The sequence below is a fragment of the Kwoniella newhampshirensis genome, chromosome 6 (assembly GCF_039105145.1).
Source record: "Kwoniella newhampshirensis strain CBS 13917 chromosome 6, whole genome shotgun sequence".
In the NCBI taxonomy this organism is placed as follows: domain Eukaryota; kingdom Fungi; phylum Basidiomycota; class Tremellomycetes; order Tremellales; family Cryptococcaceae; genus Kwoniella; species Kwoniella newhampshirensis.
The window spans coordinates 571,217-595,167 of NC_089960.1; the positions used below are offsets into that span (position 1 = coordinate 571,217).

The 23,951-nt window shown below is 51.4% G+C and overlaps 8 protein-coding genes across 8 annotated transcripts; 4 read left to right on the forward strand and 4 right to left on the reverse strand.

Moving 5' to 3' along the window:
- Positions 1–45: 45 nt before the first annotated feature.
- IAR55_003389 (uncharacterized protein) lies at positions 46–1,739 on the forward strand (the record flags this gene model as incomplete). The annotated part of the gene is made up of 3 exons (XM_066946496.1): positions 46–610; positions 769–1,287; positions 1,411–1,739. The coding sequence occupies 3 exons, from the start codon at positions 46–48 to the stop codon at positions 1,737–1,739; spliced, it is 1,413 nt and encodes a 470-aa protein (XP_066802888.1).
- Positions 1,740–2,107: 368 nt separating this feature from the next.
- On the reverse strand, positions 2,108–3,283 carry IAR55_003390 (uncharacterized protein; the record flags this gene model as incomplete). The annotated part of the gene is made up of 4 exons (XM_066946497.1): positions 2,108–2,210; positions 2,275–2,378; positions 2,519–2,793; positions 2,986–3,283. The coding sequence occupies 4 exons, from the start codon at positions 3,281–3,283 to the stop codon at positions 2,108–2,110; spliced, it is 780 nt and encodes a 259-aa protein (XP_066802889.1).
- A 760-nt stretch (positions 3,284–4,043) lies between these two features.
- IAR55_003391 (uncharacterized protein) lies at positions 4,044–7,531 on the forward strand (the record flags this gene model as incomplete). Its single annotated transcript, XM_066946498.1, has 8 exons — positions 4,044–4,993; positions 5,076–5,145; positions 5,197–5,301; positions 5,356–5,593; positions 5,646–6,660; positions 6,731–6,807; positions 6,870–7,183; positions 7,241–7,531. The coding sequence occupies 8 exons, from the start codon at positions 4,044–4,046 to the stop codon at positions 7,529–7,531; spliced, it is 3,060 nt and encodes a 1,019-aa protein (XP_066802890.1).
- Positions 7,532–11,475: 3,944 nt separating this feature from the next.
- Positions 11,476–13,569, reverse strand: IAR55_003392 (uncharacterized protein; the record flags this gene model as incomplete). Its single annotated transcript, XM_066946499.1, has 6 exons — positions 11,476–12,185; positions 12,245–12,550; positions 12,616–12,696; positions 12,755–12,809; positions 12,904–13,023; positions 13,279–13,569. 6 exons carry the CDS (start codon positions 13,567–13,569, stop codon positions 11,476–11,478), a joined length of 1,563 nt encoding a protein of 520 aa, XP_066802891.1.
- Positions 13,570–13,938: 369 nt separating this feature from the next.
- IAR55_003393 (uncharacterized protein) lies at positions 13,939–17,282 on the reverse strand (the record flags this gene model as incomplete). The annotated part of the gene is made up of 8 exons (XM_066946500.1): positions 13,939–13,978; positions 14,042–14,124; positions 14,191–14,239; positions 14,313–14,864; positions 14,921–14,999; positions 15,069–15,291; positions 15,346–15,390; positions 15,441–17,282. The coding sequence occupies 8 exons, from the start codon at positions 17,280–17,282 to the stop codon at positions 13,939–13,941; spliced, it is 2,913 nt and encodes a 970-aa protein (XP_066802892.1).
- A 1,027-nt stretch (positions 17,283–18,309) lies between these two features.
- Positions 18,310–19,861, forward strand: IAR55_003394 (uncharacterized protein; the record flags this gene model as incomplete). Its single annotated transcript, XM_066946501.1, has 3 exons — positions 18,310–18,436; positions 18,526–18,575; positions 18,773–19,861. 3 exons carry the CDS (start codon positions 18,310–18,312, stop codon positions 19,859–19,861), a joined length of 1,266 nt encoding a protein of 421 aa, XP_066802893.1.
- A 508-nt stretch (positions 19,862–20,369) lies between these two features.
- Positions 20,370–21,766, forward strand: IAR55_003395 (uncharacterized protein; the record flags this gene model as incomplete). Its single annotated transcript, XM_066946502.1, has 4 exons — positions 20,370–20,565; positions 20,811–21,021; positions 21,143–21,451; positions 21,628–21,766. The coding sequence occupies 4 exons, from the start codon at positions 20,370–20,372 to the stop codon at positions 21,764–21,766; spliced, it is 855 nt and encodes a 284-aa protein (XP_066802894.1).
- Positions 21,767–21,962: 196 nt separating this feature from the next.
- IAR55_003396 (uncharacterized protein) lies at positions 21,963–22,787 on the reverse strand (the record flags this gene model as incomplete). Its single annotated transcript, XM_066946503.1, has 1 exon — positions 21,963–22,787. The coding sequence occupies one exon, from the start codon at positions 22,785–22,787 to the stop codon at positions 21,963–21,965; it is 825 nt and encodes a 274-aa protein (XP_066802895.1).
- Positions 22,788–23,951: the final 1,164 nt, after the last annotated feature.

Consider the following 23,951-nt stretch of genomic DNA (forward strand, 5'->3'; position numbering starts at 1 on the left):
ATCACATCTCGACTTGATCAATGCCAATTCGACGGAGATATCATCATGACTCAATACAGAGTGTATCTCCCTCCACCGATCCTTCCCTCTCTTCTTCTTCTTCCATGTTCAGCCTCAGCCCCGACACCATCATCAAGTAAGACAGATCCAACCTCAAATCATCCCCCGGATCACTTACTACGATTTCACAAGCTGAATCGGTCGGGCGACGGGCGAAAATCACCTGAAACAGATGGAGCTAAAGATGGTAGGATGGGGGAGGTCGGGATAGGGGCCGTGGAGAGTTGGGAGAGGAGTACGATATTGGGTAAGAGGGCGGCTGGGTCGGATCGCGACGTGAATGACTGTGAGGGAGAGCGAGGGAATACAGGAGATGGTGGTGGTGATGCCGTTGCGATGACTGCAATTGGAGCAGGAGTAGGAGGGGCGGGAGGAGGCGCAGGTGCTGGAGGAAATGGCGCGGGCGAAAGAGCAGGTGAGAGCCTGACTAGACAAGAAGTCCATGCTCCCGCAACCGCCGTACATGGTCATGACGACCAGGGAGCTGGCAATCGATCCACCAAAGAGGATACGTCAAGACGTAGATCTCGTCGAATCACTCGACAGTCAGGTGAGATACGTGCCTATCTACCCACGATTATGATCAGTCGATGCTGAGCAACTGATCCTCCTTCCATGACCCCTTCCCACCGTCATCATCACCACGATACGATACGCTACAACCATTTCTCACCGTTTGCCTTGCCTCCGTTTCCGACTCGCTCCCAGCGTCCTTGCTCGACGACGCATTACCTCGATACGATCTCTCTCCCATGTACTCAGAATCATCGCTCAACACAACGACGACGACTTCCCATCCTTCGCAATTCCCTCCAACACAAAACGAGAACGATATATCCGTCTCCCATCTCCCTACTTGGCATATCCCCTTGACGAGACTCACGAACCTCCATTGCCTCGTATCTACCCCTACTCCTGCCCGCACCCCTAGACGGTATGGACCAGGAAGAGAGAAGGGACTTCATACGTTGATCGTTTGCGTGGTGATGGTTGATCAACCGATATTGAGGAAGAGAAAGGAGGAAAAACAACATGGCCAGGAAGGGACACTATGGATAGGTAGATGGACGGTCGTGGCCCCTCCTCCTGCCATACTCATACCGGGTGGTATCACAACGAATCTTGGTGGAGTGGGAGATGTGAGTTGTGGTGTGAAACTCTGGGACGAATGTGCGAGAGATTGGGGGGATGACAAGGTCAGAAGGGGGGATGTAGTCTTAGTCGAAAGTGAGTCTGAGGTTGAGCTGTGGTATTCTCTCATATAGACAGCTATCTTCTCAGCGGGTGCACGTCGCTCACCGATGTTCAACTCAATGCGGACCGAAGCTGACTCAACTAAACCCTTTCTAGATATCGAATACAAACATGCCACAAATATCGAATCGTCGCATCTCATCTTGACACCACACAACGCGCCCAAGATCACGATCCTCTTTCGGACCGTACCGAGATACGCCACCTTCTCGAAGACAGATTACCTCTATCGACAGCAATCGCATCCGGCGGGTGGTGTGAGGAAGGGGGCACCGGAGGATGGTGAGAAAGGGAGGAGCATGTTGCCGGAAGATAGGGCTGTGAGACCTGATTTGAGATTGGGTAGAAGCGACGCGGGAATCAGGAAGGTGGGCGAGATTGTCAGGTGGTTTGCAGAGTGGGTAGGAGGTGAAGGAGCAGTTTGAGAACGGTCATAGGCTGGACGTATCAATTTGGCGAGTAGTTATATCAAGCTCGCCGCTCATCATTGGTAGCTCGTCAAGTTAAGTTCGATATCAGCACGGGTCGCAGATGAGCGCTTCGACTCGTCGACAAGGAACACTCGGAAGCTCGAAGTCGCACACCGATGTCGTCAAGCGACCCCGCATCTCGCGACCCTTACAGCCCGCGATGCGACAGGGATCTGCACAAGGAGCACAGAACGATAAGATACCGCACGAATATCGCACCCCGCTAGATCTCTGGTCCTCCAGCTATTATGCGAACGCTTTCCGTACGTGTCCGGGAGCGTAATTTGCGGTGACCGCGATGGGTCAACTAGTATGCATTCCGTCTAACCTCTAAATGCTTGCAACCTGTCATCGGCCCAGTTGATGTACTCTCCATTGAGTTCCAAAGGTCCATCGACAGCCAGTCCTGCGAGGACCGAACCGGGTCTGGGAGGACCACAAGTCAGCATGACACAACACTTCGAATTCGTTTCGCAGCGGCACGACATACTGCTCTGGGGCGAGGAGTTCGCCCTTTTCGTAAGCGCTCTGGAACTTGACCATGTCGGAATCTGCCATTTGACCGGGGCCGTTGGACCGAAGGAATGCTTGCATCTGAGGATCAGGTGCGGAACGTATCAGTGTCACAGATCTCCTCAAGAGAATATGATCATTGTCCAAACTCACATCGGTCTGAATGATCAACACGATGTCAATCATGTCATTCGATCACCAATCATCTCAGGGTTACTCACGTTGACCATCCCCGGTCTGACAGACCATATCCCCACCCCTGTGTCCTTCTCCTCACTAGCAATAGTCCTGGCAAGACTATTCATCCCAGCCTTGGCCATCGAATACAATCCCCAAGCCTGATAACCGGAGGTGCTCGCTCCCGAGGAGACGAGGACGATCTTGCCTTTGGAACTCCGGAGATGGGGGAGGGCTGGTTGGATCAGATAGATGGTGGAGAGGAGGTTGGTTTGGACGTATGGGATCAGGGCGGAGGTGGGGATATCGGCGAGTTTGCCTGGCAGTGAGTGAGGGTGTGTATGTGAGCCATGAACCCAATCAAATAGGACACGATGTCATTCCTAGAGTGGATAAGATTGGTAGGCGATCAAGATTGATATTGGGAGGCATTCATGCTGAATAGCCCATTTGGGGGACCTTGACCAAAGAGTGAAGGGGCATCACGTTGGACCCGGATGTCGAAACTCACCGACTGGATCTATACTGCCTGCATTCAACACCAGTCCATCCAACCCACCCCATTTCTTCGTCGTCTCGCTGACGACTCTGACATTGTCCTCTTCCTTACCCACATCACCCTGCACGGCCAACACCCTGTCCTCCCCATTGTTATACTCGTCAATGACCGCCTGCAGTTCCGGCGTGAGCGTACGGGAGAGCGTCGCTACGCGGGCATTGTATTTGGAGAGGAGGATGCGGAGGACGGATAAGCCTAATCCGCGAGAAGCACCGGTCAGGATTATGATGGGTGACGTTGGGGGAGCCATGATGCCGATACGTGCTTGTCTGTCTGAAGTTAAACTTGATAGGACCACTGTGATGTATGCAAGCTTGACTTGGACTCGTGGAAATTAGTAGCAACGCCCCCGGAGGCAACTTGGAACGATCGTGATAAGGGGGGTTACAACCGAGTCGTATTACGTCATCTCAGCATCCCTTTCACCTTTTTTACAACCGAGTCCTAATGGCATTACAACATTTTTGTCTGAAGATTTTCTCCGATACGATGATGGGGATTAGCGGGATCAAATTCCCTGGTTATCAGCTGAACAGGGATCCAGTGCAAAACGCAGCGACAGCTCACCCCCCCCTATGTTACCCTACACGTTTAATCTGAATCAAACAAAGGCAACAATAACATCACAACCATCTCTCATTCTCACATCTCTTGTGGTCCGGACGAGGTCGTGATTGTATCATCGGATTCCAGCGGATGGCAGACCACGATACGACCATTGCGACTCCCATTTGATTGATTCCTTTACGCGTTACGACATAGAGAGAGAGAGAAAGATATCTACAGGATCGCTCGGCCCGCTTATCCATCCTTTCTTTTTTTCCATCTCGTGCGTTCTGCTCACACATACACATACAACACTTACACACTACCCATATCACGCAGCTCTGCTTCCATTTCGAGCGACAATAACAACTCGGTCTTGTCAACTGCCAGTCTCGCTTCTTCGATAGTTGACAGCACATTGGAAGAGGACATCTTGCATACTACCTATAGGAAAGACTGTCACGATGTCTCGGATACCATCAGGACCGCCACCGAGTCATTTCGCCCATCAACAATCACAGCTTCCTGCTCCCCCCTCCTCTCAACCGCCCAGCTTCTATCCTAATCACCTGCCTCTCGGTCTGCATCCTTCGAGTCTACCGGCTCATGGTGGACCTCCTCCTTCACAATCCTATCCTCCGACCGGAGCGGGTACTGCGGGAGGAGCCGATCCGAGTCTCTACGCGTACGAACGACATCCTCATTCGATGAGTGGCAACGGTGGAGCATGGAGTGGTCTTGGACCTCCGGGTCAAGGACATGGACCAGAAGGGTATCACAACGCCGTCGCTGGACCTTCAAGAGGTGCAGGTGGGGGAGATCCCTATCAAGCCTACGCCCAGCCTCCTCGATCATCCCCTTCGCACCATCGACAACCGGTCGCCGCCGCACCTGCTGTTGGATGGTCCTCCATGCATCCTGGTGCACCTGTAGGTCGAGGAGGCGTCAAGTTGGAGGATCTTGTCAGCAACGAAAGGAGAAATGTCGTTCCAGGACCTGCGCCAGGTTCTGCAGGCACACAAGCGCAACTGCCACCACTGCAGACACAAGCACAAATGTCGGCACCTGTAGCAAGTCTTTCACAACCCAACGGCAAGACGACCCTCTCGAGTCTTCCATTGAGCGCCACGCACTCCTTCGATCATCAGAACAAGGCGCCATCAACTGCAGGCGACGGTAGTGGTGGTGCGGGGACAGCTGGTGGCGCAGGGACGGGAGGCAATCAACAGCAAGGTCCATCGGATTTCATCAAGAAATTGTACAAGATGTTGGAGGAGGAGAGCGCACAATTCGGAAAGGGAGTTCCTCCAGGCAAACGCAGGGGCGAAGGCGCCAAGAGAGGATCGGTTGGATGGGGTCAGGGTGGAGCAAGTTTTGTGGTTTGGGATATGAACGATTTCACCACGAAAGTCCTGTAAGTCAATCTTCCTTCGTCCTATGCAATTGCTCATGCTTGAGGGACGTATACTGATTGAAGCTCCTCATCTCGTTTGCAGACCTCAAACATTCCGACATTCAAATTTCTCCAGCTTCGTCAGGCAATTGAACAAGTATGGATTTTCAAAGGTATTCCGAGAAGTCTTATGGCGTTGACTCGTTAGCTGATGGATGGAGCAGATCAAGCATGTCGACGAACAGACTGGTACGATCAAAGAAAACGTGTGGGAATTCCAACATCCTAGCTTCCAAGCCGGTGGCAAGGCAGATTTGGAGAACATCAAGGTGAGTGCAATACTGTCATGTCTTCGAAACTCAGCTCATCCGAAAACATTCCAGCGGAAACCTGTTGGTCCAAAGAAAGGCGCTGGCGCCGATACTGAGGATACATCGCCTAAAGGACCTGGTCTGAGCGGAGAGGATATGAGCAGGATGAACGTGATGGAGCATCGCATTGTCAGACTAGAGGAAGATCTGATGCTGGCAATGAGGGAAGTTCAGGATGCTAGAACAAGGGAATCAGGAATGATGGGCTTGATGAGAGACATGATCGGCCATCTTGTGTCAAATGAACAGGGTCAGTCTTCTCAACCTTTGAGATGCTTGCGCTTGACTGACACGTCCAACAGATGCGAACGGTTCCACCAATAACGCCAGTACCGCCCGTGTTCTCCAACTACGCAAGACCTTCGACGAAGTTTCACAAGGCATCCCTATGAGTCGGCCAAACACTGCGTCGGTGCGGTCGGGTGTGTCTTTTGCAACGCCCATCCAGTCTAATTTCGGCCAGGGGTACAACTCAGGTGGAAACTTCGCGCCAGGATTCAGTAACGGGAGCACATTGGCTCAGACTTCGCCGCGCACTGATGGGACAGGTAGCAGAGGAAGCATCAGTGTAAACAGTCCCTCTGACATCAAACCTACAGGGATGCGCAACGTCTCAGGCCCCTCGAGTGGTCTCGCCTCTAGCACTTCTGCTCCTCAGGATCAAACTGACGACATCATCGAACTACCGACTCAGATGCAGACCCTTTACGATGGCGAGCCCATGGGGGTTACCCCGATATTCGCAGACACACCGGCTTGGTTGACAGAAGGGACAACAGTCCCCTTGCCGATCTATCATCGTAAATCAAGCGATGGCGTAGCTCTGCGACTGATGTACGAAGCTATTGGCGGAGGGACCGCGGCGCGACTCGGCGATGATGTGCCCGCGACCCAGCCGATGGATGGCGTGCAAGTAACCGACCAAAGTCAAGGCACAGGTCCTGCTGTACATGAGGTACCTCGAGATCTTAATTCAATGCCTGCCTTGCAACATGCGTCCTTTGGCATTGTTATTCCTCAGGATCCGTCCGACCCTTCGCTCAAAAAAGCTGGACCTCCCCGACCTAAGAAAGTCCCGACGGCGTCAGAGCAAGAAAAGGAGAAGGAAAGCAAGCTCGTCCCGCACTGGGCTCAGAAGCCCAAGATTCTGATCGTGGAGGATGATGTGGTTTATCGACAGCTTTCGAGAAAGTTCCTTCAGAAGTTTGGTTGCGAAACCGAATCCGTCGAGAACGCTCAAGGGGCTGTAGACAAGATGAACAGGACCAAATATGACTTGGTTTTGATGGACATTTTTTTTGGGCCAAACATGGACGGGTGAGTGCCTCGTACTCTACTGTCTGACGCCAGGTTGTGATGACGATATTGAAAATGCGTGCATTTCCAGACGAAAAGCGACATCGTTGATCAGACAGTTTGACAACTATACTCCTATTATCTCTATGACATCAAACGCACAGCCTCGTGAGCTTGAGGGTACACTGTTTCATGAGACTTGCAGTAAACTGATCGCTCTACTCGTGCAGAGGACGTCGATTCGTACTTCCAGTCAGGTATGAACGACATTCTAGCGAAACCATTCACGAAACATCATCTGTTCTGCATTCTGGACAAGCACCTTATCCATTTACGCCATGCTCAGCTGTACGAGAAGCTCATCCCAGTCGGCGTGGGGTTGCCACCACTTTCGGATCAACATGTGGAGGAGGCGCTGGCCGTCACCGCTGCGAATATCCAAGGGACAGGTGGTGATTCCGCTGCTGGCGGGGAGCTAGAGGGATTTAGAAATCCCTTGGCAGGTACTGGGTGGAGTGACGATACGTATCAGCTTGTTCTGCAGGTGAGCCATGACCCAGACGTCGTTCTAAATGTAGTCACTGATATTTATACACATCAGCAATTCCTTGCAACCGGAACTATGCCAGATGTGTCGACTATCAGTAACGGTGCGATCGGAACCAGCGTTGTATTCGGTGATTCGTCACATTTCAACAGCAACGGCAAGAGATCTATCGAAACAATCAACGATGACGAGTGGGATGCGAGCAGCGGATCAGTCCAAGCTGGAGGAGATGGGAGTCAAGGACTAGGAGTAGGCGCAGGCGTTGCTGTACCGATGGCTGGGAGCATGCTTGGTGGCGCAGAGGAAGGAAGGGAGATGAAGAGAGCTAGGGGACTGGTCGGATAAGAAGAGTAAGGAATGGCTCGGCAGGGAAAGACGGGAACAGTCATGTGGGACCTCGAACGAGTGAAGCAGGTATGGGTGAGAGTCTGTGACGATCGCCACTCAGATCTCTGTTCAATTTTCGGATATGTTGGGGAAAAGCAACGGGGAGTTACGAGTTCAACGCTTTGATTAGGGGATCATGAAGAGGTCGACAAAATGTAGCGATATGTTTCTTACTCCAGGTCTTTGTGCCGGAACATGGTGAAATGCACAGACAAGTACTCGTGACCACGTGACTTTCGGATGTACCCCTTTTTCGGACGCTTATCATTTATGCCGCAACCCTATGAAATTGTCCATGTCTCATCTACATGCATATACAACCTCAAAACTAACTAGATATTCCGGGGGAGGAGACTCACATGCACTACTCCTGCAAAGGAGAAGCTCGAGCCTTCTTCCGATGGCGAGCTTCGGCGGCTTTCTTCTTCCTTGCCTGCTCTTCTTCCTCTGCCCTTTGTGCAAGCTCTGCCGCGTGAGTTTCTTGATATTTTTGGTCAAACAAAGTGCCCTTAGGGAACCTTGTCCTCTTGTTACTACTTCTGGCTGCTTTATCCACGGCCTCTGCAGCCTCTCTTCTCTCTAGATCCCTTTCCAAGAGCACCTTCTCCGCAAGTAACTTCTCATATGCCTTCTCAACCTTGAGAAAAGCCGTTTTTGGATGAATTTCTCCTAGCCGAACTTTGCGGTCCATGTCTTTGATAGTCCTTGAGGTATGGGAGTGTCTGGCTCGATGTGGGCAAGCTGTCGCTCTGGTGTAAGTTGTTCGGCTCGCATGATGACTTGATTGAGAGGGTACATGTCATGACGGCCATTCCGCCACGACCACGAATAAGCCATGATTACGTAAACCCTCTTGATATCTTCGACTTCTTCGATATCTTCGAGCACAACTTGATATACTCGCCGAAGGCCGAGCTAAAGGGGGCTGCAGGTGAACAATAGAAACAGGAGGAAGTTGATCGATGTTCTACGCATCCTGGCGGATGGATCAGTGGAGATATATATATACATGGTCTTAGTTCTCGTTGTTCTAGTCTTTCTCTAGCGATTTCTCGATTGAAAGTCATACCTAGTACCTTGCTCATCGTTCAACGATATCACTGTGGTACCTCAGTCTATCTAGAACTGCTACAAGCCCTTCTAGATATCCGTGTCAAGTTCCTCTCTATACTCGCTATCCTCGTTATCCTCGTTACCCTCGTTATCCTCGTTATCATTGTTTCCTCATATCGTACTGTCTCGTTGTGTGATAGGGCTCATTGACTGAGGCCACATTGACCATCGTGACAGTTATGCCACATCAAGATGATTGAGGATACTTGTGCCCTCTCCAAAAATGCATGACCTTTAATTGGGGCAACATCAAACATTGCACCCCTGTTGTCTGTCAAAACGATCTCAGAACTGATACCCAAATCTCGACTGAAATTCAGTCTCATCATACATTCCTGTCTCTGGCTCAATCGCAAAACCAAAGGACGTTGCACTCAAGAGAGCACTCTCTTGGCCACCATCCTGTTGGAGACGGAAATCACCCATACTTGCAGGAGTAAATGTAGACGGAAAGGGCCTCAATCCGAATCCTGGATGGAATGTTGAGTGCCAAGCTTGGACAAATGGTGAATTGCTTGCCACTGAATAATCTTGATTAGAATTGGTGTGTGGCCCTGCAGTCAAATTGGCATTGCTGGTGCTTGCCGTGTCTGCCTTGTGCATTTGTGAGTTCCTCTGCTTCTGACGGCTAGGTCAGAACATACTGGATCAGCGGCTTCAAGACAAGTGGAGCTTGTATCAGGTAGACTCATTGATAGTGTCAGGTGCTCTCACCTCCATGCTGCCCGGGATGCATTCCTGTGTCTCATCTCTCTCTTTTCAGCCTCAGTACGATATGCGCAGGTTATGCCTCTTTCAATACATCTTGAACAGCTATTGTATGGTGATACTTGACTCAGTATTTGACACTCTTGTGACACTCACTTGACCCTTGCCAAGAATGAAATTAGGTTCACACTTACGTATCTGGGCATTTTCCATCACAGGGCTTCCTTGCTTCACTGCATGACTTGCACTTTGATCCCCAAGGTGTCATAAGCAGTGCGTTGGATGCATTCCTGTGTCTCATCTCCCTCTTTTCAGCCTCAGTACGATATGCGCAGGTTATGCCTCTTTCAATACATCTTGAACAGCTGCTGCATGGTGATACTTGACTCAGTATTTGACACTCTTGTGACACTCACTTGACCCTTGCCAAGAATGAAATTAGGTTCACACTTACGTATCTGGGCATTTTCCATCACAGGGCTTCCTTGCTTCACTGCATGACTTGCACCTTGATCCCCATGGCCTAGATGCCCTGCCTTGACTTTTGGAAGAGCTGGTGTCCGCATTCTGAGATGAACTGGTTGACTGCATCGTAGGAGAAAGAAGCTCTTGCAATGACTGTTTGTGGTATTGAATGATATCAAGAGGTGATTTGCCAAAGTCGTGAGTGATTTGTTGTTGAGGACAAATCTATCACAAGCTTGGTCCTGGGGGACCATTTGTATACCCAGAAGGCATCTCTCACTGCTCTGGTTTGGAAGGTCAGTCAGAATTGACATCAAAGGATTTGCAGGTGTCAAAAGAATTGTTACTATCATGTCATCATGGTCAATGTGGCTTCAGTCGATGAGCCCCATCATACAGCTGGCACAGCACAATGACAAGGACAAGGACAACAAAACATTTTGTCGCCATGACTGTTATGCAATCAACCTGGGTGATATAGACATTGGTGCTCTTGAAGGCCCGTGCATGGCTTGTCTAAGGGAGTTTAGGTCTGGAGAGTTACGCAATGAGAACGGCATTACTGGTTATCCTTTCTACACGAGTTGAAGTGTGAGCCCCGTGTGCACAAAGATTCCCTTACTACCTCGCTTGGCAGGACCTAGAAACCGGATATGCTTGAAACAAGGTACTTGTAAAAACACTCAGAAATATGCCATTGGTCACATCAAGACGGGAAGTGTAGCACACTGATGATGAGGATGATGGTCCTGCACAGTATAGAGGTTACTGATTGCGGAGAACGTCTTGCACTCTCGCTGAGGGAAATAAATGCACCGTCGATGCGTCACTTTGGTCGCAATTGGCCGTTGTGTCTCAAGATGACAAGTAGACAAGTACATGTTGACAAAGACGTGAAAGGTACGTGTCGACAATGACGTGATGGCAAGGAATGATTGGCCAAAGACCTGATCCTCTTCGTATCACCGTGTACATACACGGCGAAGGGAGCGAAGACTGTCCAAAATGAATTCCGTTTTCTTGAGGCGCTTGACAAGATCGTTGAGACTTTGATCAAACGTGTCGGGCTTTAGGTCTCTTGATGATGCATGAGTCGACGTGGCAGCCGAGAAAGGCCAAGGACGCGTACGCAAATGGCTTCTCAGGCGTGGTGTTTGCTTTACCCGTGAGACTAGGTGGCACTGAGATGACTGCTTTCTGTAGAGGTCGCTAGGATCTCTGAACAGGATCATGAATGTCCGATCACCGCTCATGTGCTGATAATCTTCGACGACGTACATCTGTTAAAGTGAAACGAGAGCAGACCGAGACCTCATCCATCTCGTTGCGCCACGACCATCCGCCACATTCGCCTCCTATCGAATCCTCCTGTCCCTCCTCGTCAAGCGAAACCACTACCGAGGCGTGCTATAGCTCGTCCACCGGTGATGCCGGCCAGTGATGGCTTCCGCTGCAAATTCATGCTTCATACTTGCTACGCTACATCAAGTACTTTTTCTTCTTCCTCATTTCCGTCGACATCTACGATGATACAAGCCCTCCACGTTTTTCTCCCTGCTGTCCATGACCGTGTCCTCCTTTCCCATACCTCTTCTCTCCGCCTGACCACTAGCTAATTATCGCATACCAGTGTTCTCAGCACCGGCTGCTCCCTTCTCCTTTTCACCCTGCTTTTGCTTCTCATTTGAGCTCTTGTCGCCCTTGTTTTCTGTCTCTCCCTCATCCTTCTTCCCCTCCTCCTTCTTACCCTCCTCCTTACCATCATCTTTCTTCGCATCATCGCCCTTCTTCTCCTCTCCACCTTCTTGCTTCTCACCGCCCTTCTTCCCCTTGTCCTGTTCCTGTTGATCCTTCTTTCCCTTGTCCTCATTGGTATCGCCCGCTTTTCTCTCCTTATCGGTACCGTCCTTCATCCCTTCCGGACTCTTTTCTTTTTGTTTCACTTCCTTTTCATCCTGTTTCTCTGCCTTCTTCGCTTTTTCCTCTTCTTGCGCTTTCTTCTCCTCTTCCTCCTTCTCTTCCTTTTCCTTCTGCTTGTTCCTCAGCTTCAAGAACCCTTCACCGCTACTCTCCTCCTCTACGGAGATGTCCCCTCCGACTTTACCTGACAATTTACCGCTCTTTCCGGGCTCGTTCTTCTCCTTCACTCGATCGAGTCGCTTGAGAGGGGATTGCCGTTCGGTGGTGTGTTGAAGGTGGCGAGCGTGAGGATCGGTGATGGCTCCTGCACCTGCACCGTAGAATGAAGTTCCGGCAAGTGTGCCAATGATAGAGAACCCGACGATGATGGAGAGGTAGAATCTGTAGGTGGAGTACCAATGAGTAGCTATGGAGAAGGCGTCAGCATTGCCAATCTGTGTTGCACTACCAAGCGGTCAGACTCACTCCATCCGGCTGAACTAGCTCTCTGATCCAGGAACCACTGTCCAGTAAAACCCATCCACTGGACAGCCAAAGCCGTCCCGTGCGTCAAGAATGTGGTCGGCCAAGCGAAAAGCACTGGCACGATACCCAACGCAAGACGCCTGTATCCGAACTCTCCTCCGAGCTTAGAGAACTCCATACCCCAGTGGATGGCTCCCAGAAAAGAGAGGATGATAGCACCGTACGACACCTGGATGTGCTCAACGGTATGAAGATAGGAGAGGGCCGTTGCGAGGTCGAGACCAGAAGGCGCGATACCATCGCTCGCTATCATAGCATACACGGTCAGTTCGCGGTCAGACTTACCTAGGGCACCGAGTCTGCGAACGTACCTAGACTGGCTAATGAAGCTTCACGAGCAAGGAGAACGGTGGAGATGGCGGTACCAAGGTATGGAAGTGTACCCGCGAGACCTAGAACGGAGTCAGTACTCCAGGTACGGAACATCTATTGCGGGTTATCGACACTCACCAAAGTACAAAGCGGGCTTTGGAACAGCCGCGATGAAGCTCCTCGTGATATCCGCCTGCAAAGAAGCCAAATGCCATCAGTCCCGATAACTTATCATCGTTCGCAGTACGCCGTATGGGAGGGGAGAGAGCTACAGGACTCTCACTCACAAAGTCTGCTGTGGGACTACCATGTTTGGTACCAGCGGAAATCTCCCTAGCGCCCAAAGCCGCCGAGTGTGCATCACCACCCGCGATGATCTTGGCAAAGTCCTTTGTCAAACCTTGGAGCTATGAGGGAGAGAAAGGGAGGTGAGCATGAGATCACACGACTAGGTGTCCGGTCTTGAGTATGATACCCCTTTTCGCGGGGCGGGACGGGACGCAAAAAATTGGAAAGACAAGCGAGAATTTGGTAGTGAAAGCTTGTAGGGATAAGATAGCATCACAACGACCTTCCATAGATGGGTCAATTGTCATAGATAAAGGTCTATCAGGTGAAAACGAGAGAAGATTCTGCAGAAAAAGAAAAGTCAGACCACTCACCTCCTCCTTTGCACCGGGAGTCCTATTCTGTTCATCTGCTCTGGTACCGTGACTTGGGCCTGGTGAAGGTCCTTTCTCACCCGGACCAGGTCCGCCAGGAGGTTTAGTCGCCAGACCCCTCGCTCCAGCTCCCGGAAACACCTGTCTGGCAAGTACCAGACCTACAGGAGTGTTCTTGGAGATCGGATTGGCGGAGGATGGGCGGACGAGGTTGGTGGGGAGTGTGGACGGTGAAGGTCGGATGGGCGGAGTGTAAGCTCCTTGGCGGAGTAGGCGGAATGTACGGTTCATCTTGCTTGATCTGTGGTGGACGAACTGCTCGTCGAGTTCAAGAAGAAGTGTAATGAAGCAATGGACCAAGTTGCGGGAATGGATATGCAGTGACAATGACATCGTCTGCACTCGCTTGTCCATCACCAGTTACACGAGTAAAAGGCAGTCTTCGGATAGATACCATTGACGTCATCCTTTTATTTTATCTTCTCAATAATATCACCCCCCGCATTCCATCATATGCCCAAACGACCTCCACCTTTGCAACTCGCCGCAGCACTCGGCCGATACACCAAACAATACACCCAATCATGATACGACATCGAGCAAGTGCCATATGAACTCTGCGTCGTGTGGGATCACCAAACGCCTCAACGCCTCAACGCCTCAACGCTTCAGCGATCGTTGCTTCTCAAGGTATGCCATTCTATATCCAGCATGTCTCATCAGCCCGGACCATTACGGGCGACGGTGAAGATATCTGGCTCACCTAGTCTGTTCAGAGGCTTGTCTGGCTTCCTCATAGGATTTTACCTGATCTTGATGCTCCATAAGATTATCACGAATACGACTCTAGAGGATCAAAAGTCTGTGAGACGGCGGAGACACAATGAAGTCTATCATTGCTATATCACTCACCAGACCGACCATCTCAACTTCAAGAGAAATAGCTGTCGTCTTCTGCCAGCTATATAAGATGTATCAGCCTGACTCGCTGACAATGGATCCAGCGTGAAACACATTTGCGGTATTTTACTCACCCTTGATGTCGATCGCATTTCCGTCGCGCGACCATGCAAAGCTCCCCCTTTACAAGCTCATCTTCTCCACGCCCGATATTCATCTCCAGCATCTCCTCGTCGAAGCTCACTAGCCTCCGATCCCACCCACAAGGCCTGTCATCACCTTTTCCTGCTCCCGCTCCACCCCCTCTCCCTTTCTTTCCCTTGCTTGTTCCCTTCTCCTGAACGTCCTCTTCCTCCTCTCCAGGGATCGACCGAACTGAGACAAGTGCTTCACAACGCTCGACTGCAGATAGCAGTAATTCCTGCCGTTTGCTGACAATCGCCATTGCTCTCTCAACTTCTTCAATTTGGGCTTGGATTTCGTTAAGCTGAGGACGGGATTGATATTTCTCGTTCGTGTCATCCTTGGCAGGAAGCGATGGAGCATTGTGATGTATGACGGAAACACCTAGATTGGGTGCAGGATATGCGATGAAAACCTTTGCCAATTGCTTTAAAGTGTTCTTGTTCGTCATGCCAGATATAATAGCGGAAGAATGTCGAAAAGCGCAAGAGGAGGAGCAGAACCTACAAAGGGATGAGTGTGAGCTGATCAGATTGATTCGGTCATGCGCCATGCTCACTTTGAACTCAATCCCGCAACAGATGTGTTACACCCATCGCGTTTACAAACTTTCTTATAAATCGTTCGCTGAGCCGTACCTGCCAGACGCACATAGGTCAGCATGTGTGAAAACTCCAATCCTCAGCTCCTGAGTACGGGTTACTCACTTCTCTCGCAGCTTTTGCAGATATACACATCTAGCAGATCCACCATTTGCTCCGAAAGTCCCACGCAAGCCGGGTGAAACCAATTATCACAACTCTCACATCCGATCATCATGCCTTCCTCTTCATCCTCCTCGTCGTAAGGCTTTCTACAGATGCAGTAGACTGTAGGAGGGTCGGCGGCCGATGATGTTTCAGAAACGGCATTGGAAGCTTGGGATCCTTGCTAGTTGTAGGCGACATCAGGGAACTGCTCCGTGGTAGACCGTACGATACTCACGGATATGCTTGACGATCGACCCTGCGTCCCTTTCAGTTCCTCAACCTGCGGTGATCAGGTGAGTGTTCGATTTTTACCAGTATGATGTCGCTCACTTTTGTTCTACCCTTGCCTTTCTTTGTGCTACTCGAACTTCCGGTAAGAGCATTCTTCTTTCCTCCTGCAGACTTCTTCGTCTGAGCCTTCCCACCGGTCGTGCCTTTGGCTTTGCCACCTCTCGCCGAACCAGATTTTCCCTTGCTTGAGGCTGCGCTCGCATCAGGGGATGCAACACCTTCGATCGAAGCAAATATCGAGGGCACATTCGATGCTCCATGAGATACGGTGTCGGGTCCTGGCTCCTGATCGAATGGGTCGAGTTCCGCTTCGCCTTCGGTCTCATCGGCTCTGATCACAGTTTCGTTCCCGACTTTCTCTCCGTTTTGCGTCCGGGTGGTCAGATCGATATCCACCTTCTCGTCATCATCATGTCCATCGTTTGATTTTCCAGCGCCCTGATGATTTCCTTCCTGTCCAATCGCTTGCGAAATCGCCTCTGCAGACGACGGGTATCCAACAGGTTCCGACAATCGCTCTATCCTACTTGTCGAGGAGTCGTCCTGCATCCACACCGCATCGATTTTGTTCTCCGAAATTCTGTGCGAGCCCTCACTGACGATAGCTGTCTCCTCATGCTCTCCCGTGTCTTCCCGTTCCTCCTCTTCCACCTCAAAGTTTGACGCTCCATCGCTTCGGACATTGATTTCCGCTTTCAAGGTCGATGGTGAAGGTGGTGCGACCGGATTCAAGTCACCTGAGGAGGCCGCAACAATCGGACCTACTGCCGCAGATGGCAGAATATTGAGAGCATCGGATGCTGGCGTTCTCGCCGGATCAATTTTCGTTGGAAGGTCGCCAGCAAGGTGGTCATTCGAGAATCGTCCCGACCCATGAGAAGCGGGGTGGGCGATATCCATGGCTCCAACTGTGTCCTTCTCGACATTGCGTGCTACATCCTTTGGCTCAGACATGTCCGCTTCGTCATCAGGTGGTGCATCAGTTGCTGCTGCGTATGTTTCCTCTCTAGTGACCGCGACGGTGCCTGCCGGTTTTGAGCTGTTGCCATCAATGTCGTCGGTGCGACCTGTTTGCTGCTGCGCTTGCATAGGGCTATTCGCGTGAACAGAAGGTCCAGTGTCGTCCCGAGCAAAGCCTGTGTCAACTCTGCCTGTCTCCACTTCCTCTGCTCGAGGTGTTGCCGCCTGCACTGGACCTAGGTCTTCGTGTCCCTCCTGTATCTTCCGTTTCTTGGCGTCTCTCCCGCTATCTTCGACTTCCTCCTCCTCTTCGCTGCTCTCCGCTTCCACGCCAGTTATATCCCAGCTCTTCCTCTGTCTTCCAGCGACTCCATTCCCCAGTTCTACCATCGTAAGGTCGTGCGTCAAGGAGGAAGGTTCAGTCGGATTAGCTGCCTGGACGGGAGGGATCGAAGGTTTGAGTGATGCTCTCCGTTTCCGCGCCGGAGTCGAATTGGAAACAAGGCTGGATTTCTTGGCCGGCGAAGCTGATCTTGAAGCGGTAGTCGATCTCGAGGCGCTCCTCTTCCCTCGTACAGACGACGTCCTACCTCGCTTCGAAGTCGATGAAGATCGTTCACCAGAACTTGTAGATGCCGAAGCAGGTCGTTTCCCAGTGCTCAAACTTCCGCCTCTGTTCCTTTTTAGCGTTGTTGCTTTACCCGATGCAGAGGATTGTCCAGCTTTTGTGACACGGGTGCCGGGCTTTGATGTAGAGATACGCGGAGAGGAAGGTGGAGGCGAGATGACGTCTAGTGGATCGGCCGCTTCCTGAGGAGGAGGAGACGGCTGAGGTGAGATGACGTCCAGTGGATCGGCAGATAACTCTCGAGCAGAGTCTGAGTCTGGGTCCGGATGAAGATGACGAGGTCGAGGAGCCATCCTGCTTTGGGTATATGTGGAGTTTTCTTTGGCTTGCCTCCAGAGAAGTGATCAAGATGCTTGTATGCGGATGTAGCGACAAGAATGGAGGTTATGTTTGGGCGGAGTAACAACGCATCTCCGTGAGTTGGACTCCTATTCCCTGAACTCGGGGGTGGGGAAACGGTGTATGACATGTGTGATGTATGTGATGGGGACGTGGTCTCCGCACTGTTGTCGGAGCCGGAGACGTGGTCATGGATCGTTTGCACGTAGTGAGACATCTACCATAAGCACCCAAAGAGACAAAAGGCAAAGTGACGGTCGGAGGAATGGGTGATAGTGTCATTCAGTAACTTATCGTTGTTGATGATGAAACGCGTCGCGTTTGGAATGGGACAATGATGGAAAGAGGCTTTTCATGTTCCAGGCACGATCGACCATTGCATCTGGAGACAAGCTGAAAATTGTATCTTGTCACAGAGGAGGGAAGATGAAGCTCAGTGTAAGTGTGTGTATGTGTGTGTGGGGTGGTTGGGCAATGATGCGTGGTATGCCTTTTGTGAAGAACTACACTCCTTTCTCTTTCTCTTTTGCTTTGTCTTTTCTTTCATAACCTACCGCACTCACTTTACTCATTTCCTCGCCTCCTCCGTCGACCTGTACGATCAGGGCCCGCATAGAAGGTCCGACTTCAAGTAGTATCTTCGATCGGTCAGTTCATCCCTGCGCAGGTCAGTTGAGGCACTTTCCACTATGACATCCAGGCTGCGTATCTGTCATGTCCACGCCCTGACACCTTTCGTTCAACTAGGACGCAGCACCACCTGGAGTTTACCAACGCTCATTGACTTCACTCTCCTTCTTTTTCGTTGCAACTTTAGCCTCCTCGTCACTACCGTCAATCCATCATTCCATCGACGGTGAACGCAACAGCAGGCTGTGCCTCGACTCTCTTCCAAGCTAGACGCTTTCGCTTCTCCCATCAATCTGTGTTAGAGTACTGCCCTTTTCGAAGAAACGTAACGACACAAGGGGGAGAAGCAACATGTCCACCCGTCTCGCAATCCTCACTTCCCTTCTTGCCGCTTCTTCCGCGCTCGCACATTGCCAACTGGCTTGGCCGTTCCCTCTCCACAGTCCTCTCAACCCAGCGACTCCCGAAGCTATCAAGGGTGAGTTCTCGTACCCGCACATGGCAGTTTGATCACTCGACGTAAAGATCCGACGCAACCTTTTGCAAGAAGCTGATCAACCGATGCAGACTACTCGATGACCAGTCCTCTAGTGACGGATGGGACGTACCCATGTAAAGTGAGTACATCTTCTGCTTTGTGCTTGTTCAAGGCGTGCCAGGCGGAAGTAGGCAGTAGACGCTTTGCTGCTGGCTGCGGCTTTGACAGTCTTTTATTGGTTCTTCTGCTCCAGATGTTCTTATCCTTTCGCGTCGGCCCGGATAGATTCCTCTTCGTTCCTCTTGCCAGATTCCCCGCTGATTGTGTCCTCTCCAGGGCTTCATCAATAACCCCGTGTCCGACATGAACTCTGTTGTCACCTGGTCAGCGGGTTCAACGATCAACTACACCATCGCTGGTACTGCTGTCCACGGCGGCGGTTCATGTCAATGCTCCATGTCGTACGACCAAGGCAAGACGTGGAACGTCATCTTCTCCTATATCGGCGGTTGTCTCATCGAAGGCATGACGACCGAAATCACCATCCCTGCCGATGCGCCTTCTGGAGAAGCTCTCTTCGCTTGGGGATGGTTCAATCTGCTGGGTAATAGGGAGATGTACCACAACTGCGCTCCTGTGACGATCGCCAACGGTGGAGCGGGATTCAACAACAGCGTAGATTATCCGACTCCCTTCGTTGCGAACGCCGGAAAAGATATCAACCAATGCGTGACCATCGAGAATACAGCAGTGGTCTTCCCCAACCCTGGCAAGAATGTCAAGTATGGTGGAAGTTACGCCAACTCGAAACCTACTACTCCGGCAGGGTTCACAGGTAGCAACTGTGTTGGACCTGGTGCGACTTCGGCGGGTTCAGCTACAACTAGTAACTCGACCGCTTCCCTGTCAGCAGGATCGTCCTCTAGCACCGCGATATCCGCAGCAGCGCCTAACAACACCAGTGTTTTACAGAGCAACGTCACTAGCTCTGCCGCAATCTCTGCTACGACCTTCTACTCTGTGTCCGTCTCCTCGACTGGTACTACCCTCGATCCCGACAACAACGTTGCTCCCACTCCTACCGCTTCCTCGACCTCTTCCAAGGGCAAGACCTGTAAACCTAAACGACGACGTGACTTTGATCAACACAATCATCAACGACTTGTACGTCGACCTCGATCGAGTTCACACAGAGTAGCCGCGTTAACTGCCACACACCCGAACCAGTCGGCAGCGAAGAGGGAAGCAGATGTATTGGAGGAGAGAAGTCCGAAAAGGGTTGCTGCTAGTAAGGCTGAGCATATTGTCCGACCAGGGGCGAGAGGAGAAGATGGAGTCAAGAGAGTTGCGGCGAAGATGGCCACGCACAATGTGCGAAGTGGGTTGCGAGTGAGGCACGGAGTGTTGGAGTCTATCCGGTCATAGACGATCGTGTGTTTTCAGCAGGAAGGGATATTTGCTTATTCTGGTACAGTCGTTGCAGTGCATCGGAGTCTTTCCTGTTCGAGTTGTGTATATTATATATCATGTAGCATTCATTCAATACCCGTTCGCAGGGCGGATATAGGTAGACAACTTATCCATGCATGTCATGGAGAACATCAGAAACAGCGTCCGCCGTGTTACCGAGGAAGCAGTCGGGAATAGCCGGGTGTCAAAGGTCCACATTCGAAGTGGAGGATGTCCTCCTCTGCTCAATGCACAGAGGTCTCACGATATAGCTTTGTTGCATCGTCACATCATCCAATCCTTTCATCGTAACCTCTCAGCGAGACGTGCTCTACAGATCAGACATCGAAGGCTTGCCGGAGAACACATATATGTAGTCGCTCACTTCAACACTGATTGCTTGACTTTATCGACTCACCTCAAACACATTGTTTAGCTCACGAGCACGATTTCGCCCTATTGAAACGACAAAGACCATTTCAGGATGTCGTTCATCTCGCCCAGTACCGCGCTCATCAGAGGAGCGCTGCGGCAAACTCCCCCTGTCACCCGATTGGTGAGAGCAAGAGCCTCCCCACTTCTGGCCAGTGCGAGAGGTATTAGCACCTCGAGCACCGTCAAGGCTCCCGCTCAACAGGGAACTCTGCCGCCTGACATCGCTCAGGATGAGGCCAATCCAGGTGAGTCGCTCTCTGCGCAGACTTCGACCTTTGTCGAATGTACTTTGGGGCTGTCGGACGCGGACTCAGACGTGTACCGCCCTCCAGAGATTTGGACGTCTCTTTCCGCTCATCGTACATCAGTTTCCTCTCGTCGGGTTCTTCTCGGACCATTGTCCTCGGCATCGCGAAGCTTTCCTCACGCCGTATTCCTCCCTGATTGAACGCTAGCTGATGTCATATCCCACTTGCTCTACAACACAAAGATCTCACCGCAGCCAAAGTCGACGCATACCTGACTTCGAAGATCCTCCATCCTCAAATTGGCGGCGACCCCTCGCTCGGTCGGGGTCAAGCACGAGCCGACGAAGCTGGCATGCCTCAGATCGCGGTGTCTGCGATGCAAGGACAGTCCTTGACTGTCTTGGCAAAAGCGATGAAGGCGGAGAGGGTTCTGGAAGTCGGCACCCTAGCAGGGTGAGTCTATCTCTTCGAAGCAAGCCCTCAAGTCCCTCGGAGTTCTCAACCAAGAACTCTGTGATTCTTCGCCCGCGGAATAAGAGAGATGTCTGACCCTCATACACGTATTTTGACACAGGTATTCCACATCCTTCCTCTCGAAAGGTCTCCCACCCCATGGTCAGATCGACACTCTCGAGTTGTCCCCTCTCCACGCCAAGATCGCCCAACAGAACTTCCTCGACTCCGACCTCTTCCCCTTCCCTCGTATCCATGTTGGTCCAGCTCTGGACACACTGAGGAAGATGAGGCAGCCCGAAGAAGGCGGATACGATCTGGTGTTTATCGATGCGGACAAAGAGAGGATCTTGGAGTATTTCTTAGAAGCGCTGAGGTTGACCAGGGAAGGTGGAGTCGTTCTCGTTGATAATGCGGTGAGAAGGGGAAGGTGAGTACGGGCTCAGTCCTGGATTGTTGTTTCGTCAGGCAGAAGTACGAAGATAGTTGAGGAGTGTTACGAGCTCACTCAACTATTAAGAACCATTGGCCATGGCGTGCACCTGTCCCGAGCTTGAGAGTCGTTTTCCGTGTTGGGGGAGAAGGCTGACCGTGCCCCTCGCCCAGAATCGCACTCGAAGTCAATGACGAACCCTCGGTCGATGTTACCGGCTTACGAAAGCTGTACGACTGGGTGGAACAGGACGCAGGAAAGAACGTGTTGATGAGCACGATCCAGACAGTTGGCGCCAAGTGGTGGGAGTGAGTCTTCAGCTTCATAGGGTCTGAGGAATGGTGTTGATGATGGATCGTACACAGCGGATTCGCTGTCGCGACCAAGCTGTGAAACAATAGTGGTTCAGTGGAGGGCGTTAATGGCTGTGTACCCCATAGTGCAGTGTGTATGCAGTGCATGTACGTGCGTTATGATCTGGAAGGAGCTCAAGACTTCACCAACATTCCTATCCATCGTCTTCTTCACCCCCTTCTGCATCATCACCGCCCTCTTCGTCGTCACCACCCCCACCTCCGCCACCCCCTCCCCCACCGCTCTTCTTCTTCTTCTTGTTCTTTTTCTTCTTCTTCCCACCACCCCCTCCTCCTCCCCCTCCCCCTCCACCACCTCCCCCTCCACCTCCGCCCTCCTGTTCATCAACCTTGATAGCTTCTCCAGCCGGTGCTGGCTTCCCAAAAGTCAACTCGCCAGGTTTAGGCAACTGATCTTCGTCCCAACCGAACCCGTTCCAACCGAAATTGGCCATGCTCGTCCAGCCGACCTTCGCTTTGTCCGTCCCATTGCCCGGTGCACCTTTATTGTACTCTTCCCAAGAGGGTAGTCTCGGATAATGCACGACGACACTATGACCCATCAGTGCCGATTGAGCTTGAGCTTGCGTCTCCGCTGGAGTGAGAGGGACAGTGGAAGCAAAGTCGGAAGATGAGGATGGAGTGGAAGGGAAGATGGGTTCGTATGCTGGGAAATACGATTCGTGATGATGCCACGATCGTTCAGATCCAATCGGACTCGGAGGTATATGTGCCTCGCTCACCACTTGATGAGGCTCACGAGGCGAAGTGTCGGTAGAAGGTCGCTTGGACCTTGACGACCAACGGTCCCCTTCTTTTTTGGATGTGGACTCCGACCTGGTATGTTCTACAACGTCATCATCGTCATGGCCGGTGGTGGAAGGTATGAACCGGACACTCTTGCGTTTGTGCAGTTTGCGAGTAGCGTGATGATTGTGCGGGTCGACTTCTTCTTCCTGGGAATTCCAGGAGATCCTCATCCTGTGTGTCAGACTGTGCGAGGTGAGGTGAAGAGGTGTGGACAATGAGGCAAAAGGCCTGGCAGGATTAGTCGCACAGAGACACAAGCTTATCGAAGACTGAGACGTTTGGTTTGAATAGGCAGCATATTCCGTGTTATATATCCAATGACCGTTAGTCCGAGCGTCATTGAAGGATCGCACATGAGTAGCGAAGAGAAGCGATCAGCTGTGCACTGTGTAATTCGACACGACACCGAAGAGGCGTTGTGTATTCGAAAGGGGACGAGCGTCGGATCTCGGCTTCGGGGCGTTTTCTTCCTTTTGCCACCGATCACGATCTCGCCCGAGCTGTGTATCACTAGAGACGTGTCCGATGCATCACAGCTGACTTTATCTCGATCTATGGCATCTGCGCACGGTGACCGATCTGTACCGCGTAGTGACCCGACCGGCTCGATAAAGTCGATGGGACCCGAGCCTGCTCACATAGCGATTGTTTTGTGATCTCACGATGTGTTAGTTATATTGGCTGCTTTGCCACAAAGGTATTCATGCTTGGTAGGTGGCCGCTTCTGACGCTCATGAAGTGTTTTCCTGTGTATAGTTGGAATCATATCTGGTAGTGCAAGTATTGCTTAGACATGTAGTCGTGCGATCAGAATCAAAGGAGCGAGGGCTCTTGAAATGCAAAAGGAGGTGCAGGTTGTTCCTGAAACAGCATGGCATATAACACTCTATGACTAAGCTGTCTTCTTCTGGCTCCCAATCCTCTCTACTCCTTCCCCCTCAACTGCAATCAGACATCTCACCCGATCAAAGCACCTAACTCATCCCCACTCGAACGAGAGCTTGCTTGTTCTCATTGACTTTACAGATTCCCAAGGTCACATCTGTCACGATGGTCAATGTGGCTTCAGTCGATGGGCCCTATTGTCATGTCGACCATGACCACCCAGTCAATGTCTCATGGCAAGCCTATATAACCGGCGGAATTCCAGTGCGGCTGGAGATTCCGATTGTTCCCCATTTGTGGTTCAGTGGTCAACGGCCGGGTTACATTGCCGTTGTGACAACCTCGCACTTTGTTCAATGATATCACTGTGGTACTTCAGTCTATCTAGAGCCGAGTCAAGCCCTTATAGATGTCCGTGTCAAGTCCCTCGTTATCCTCATTATTCTCCT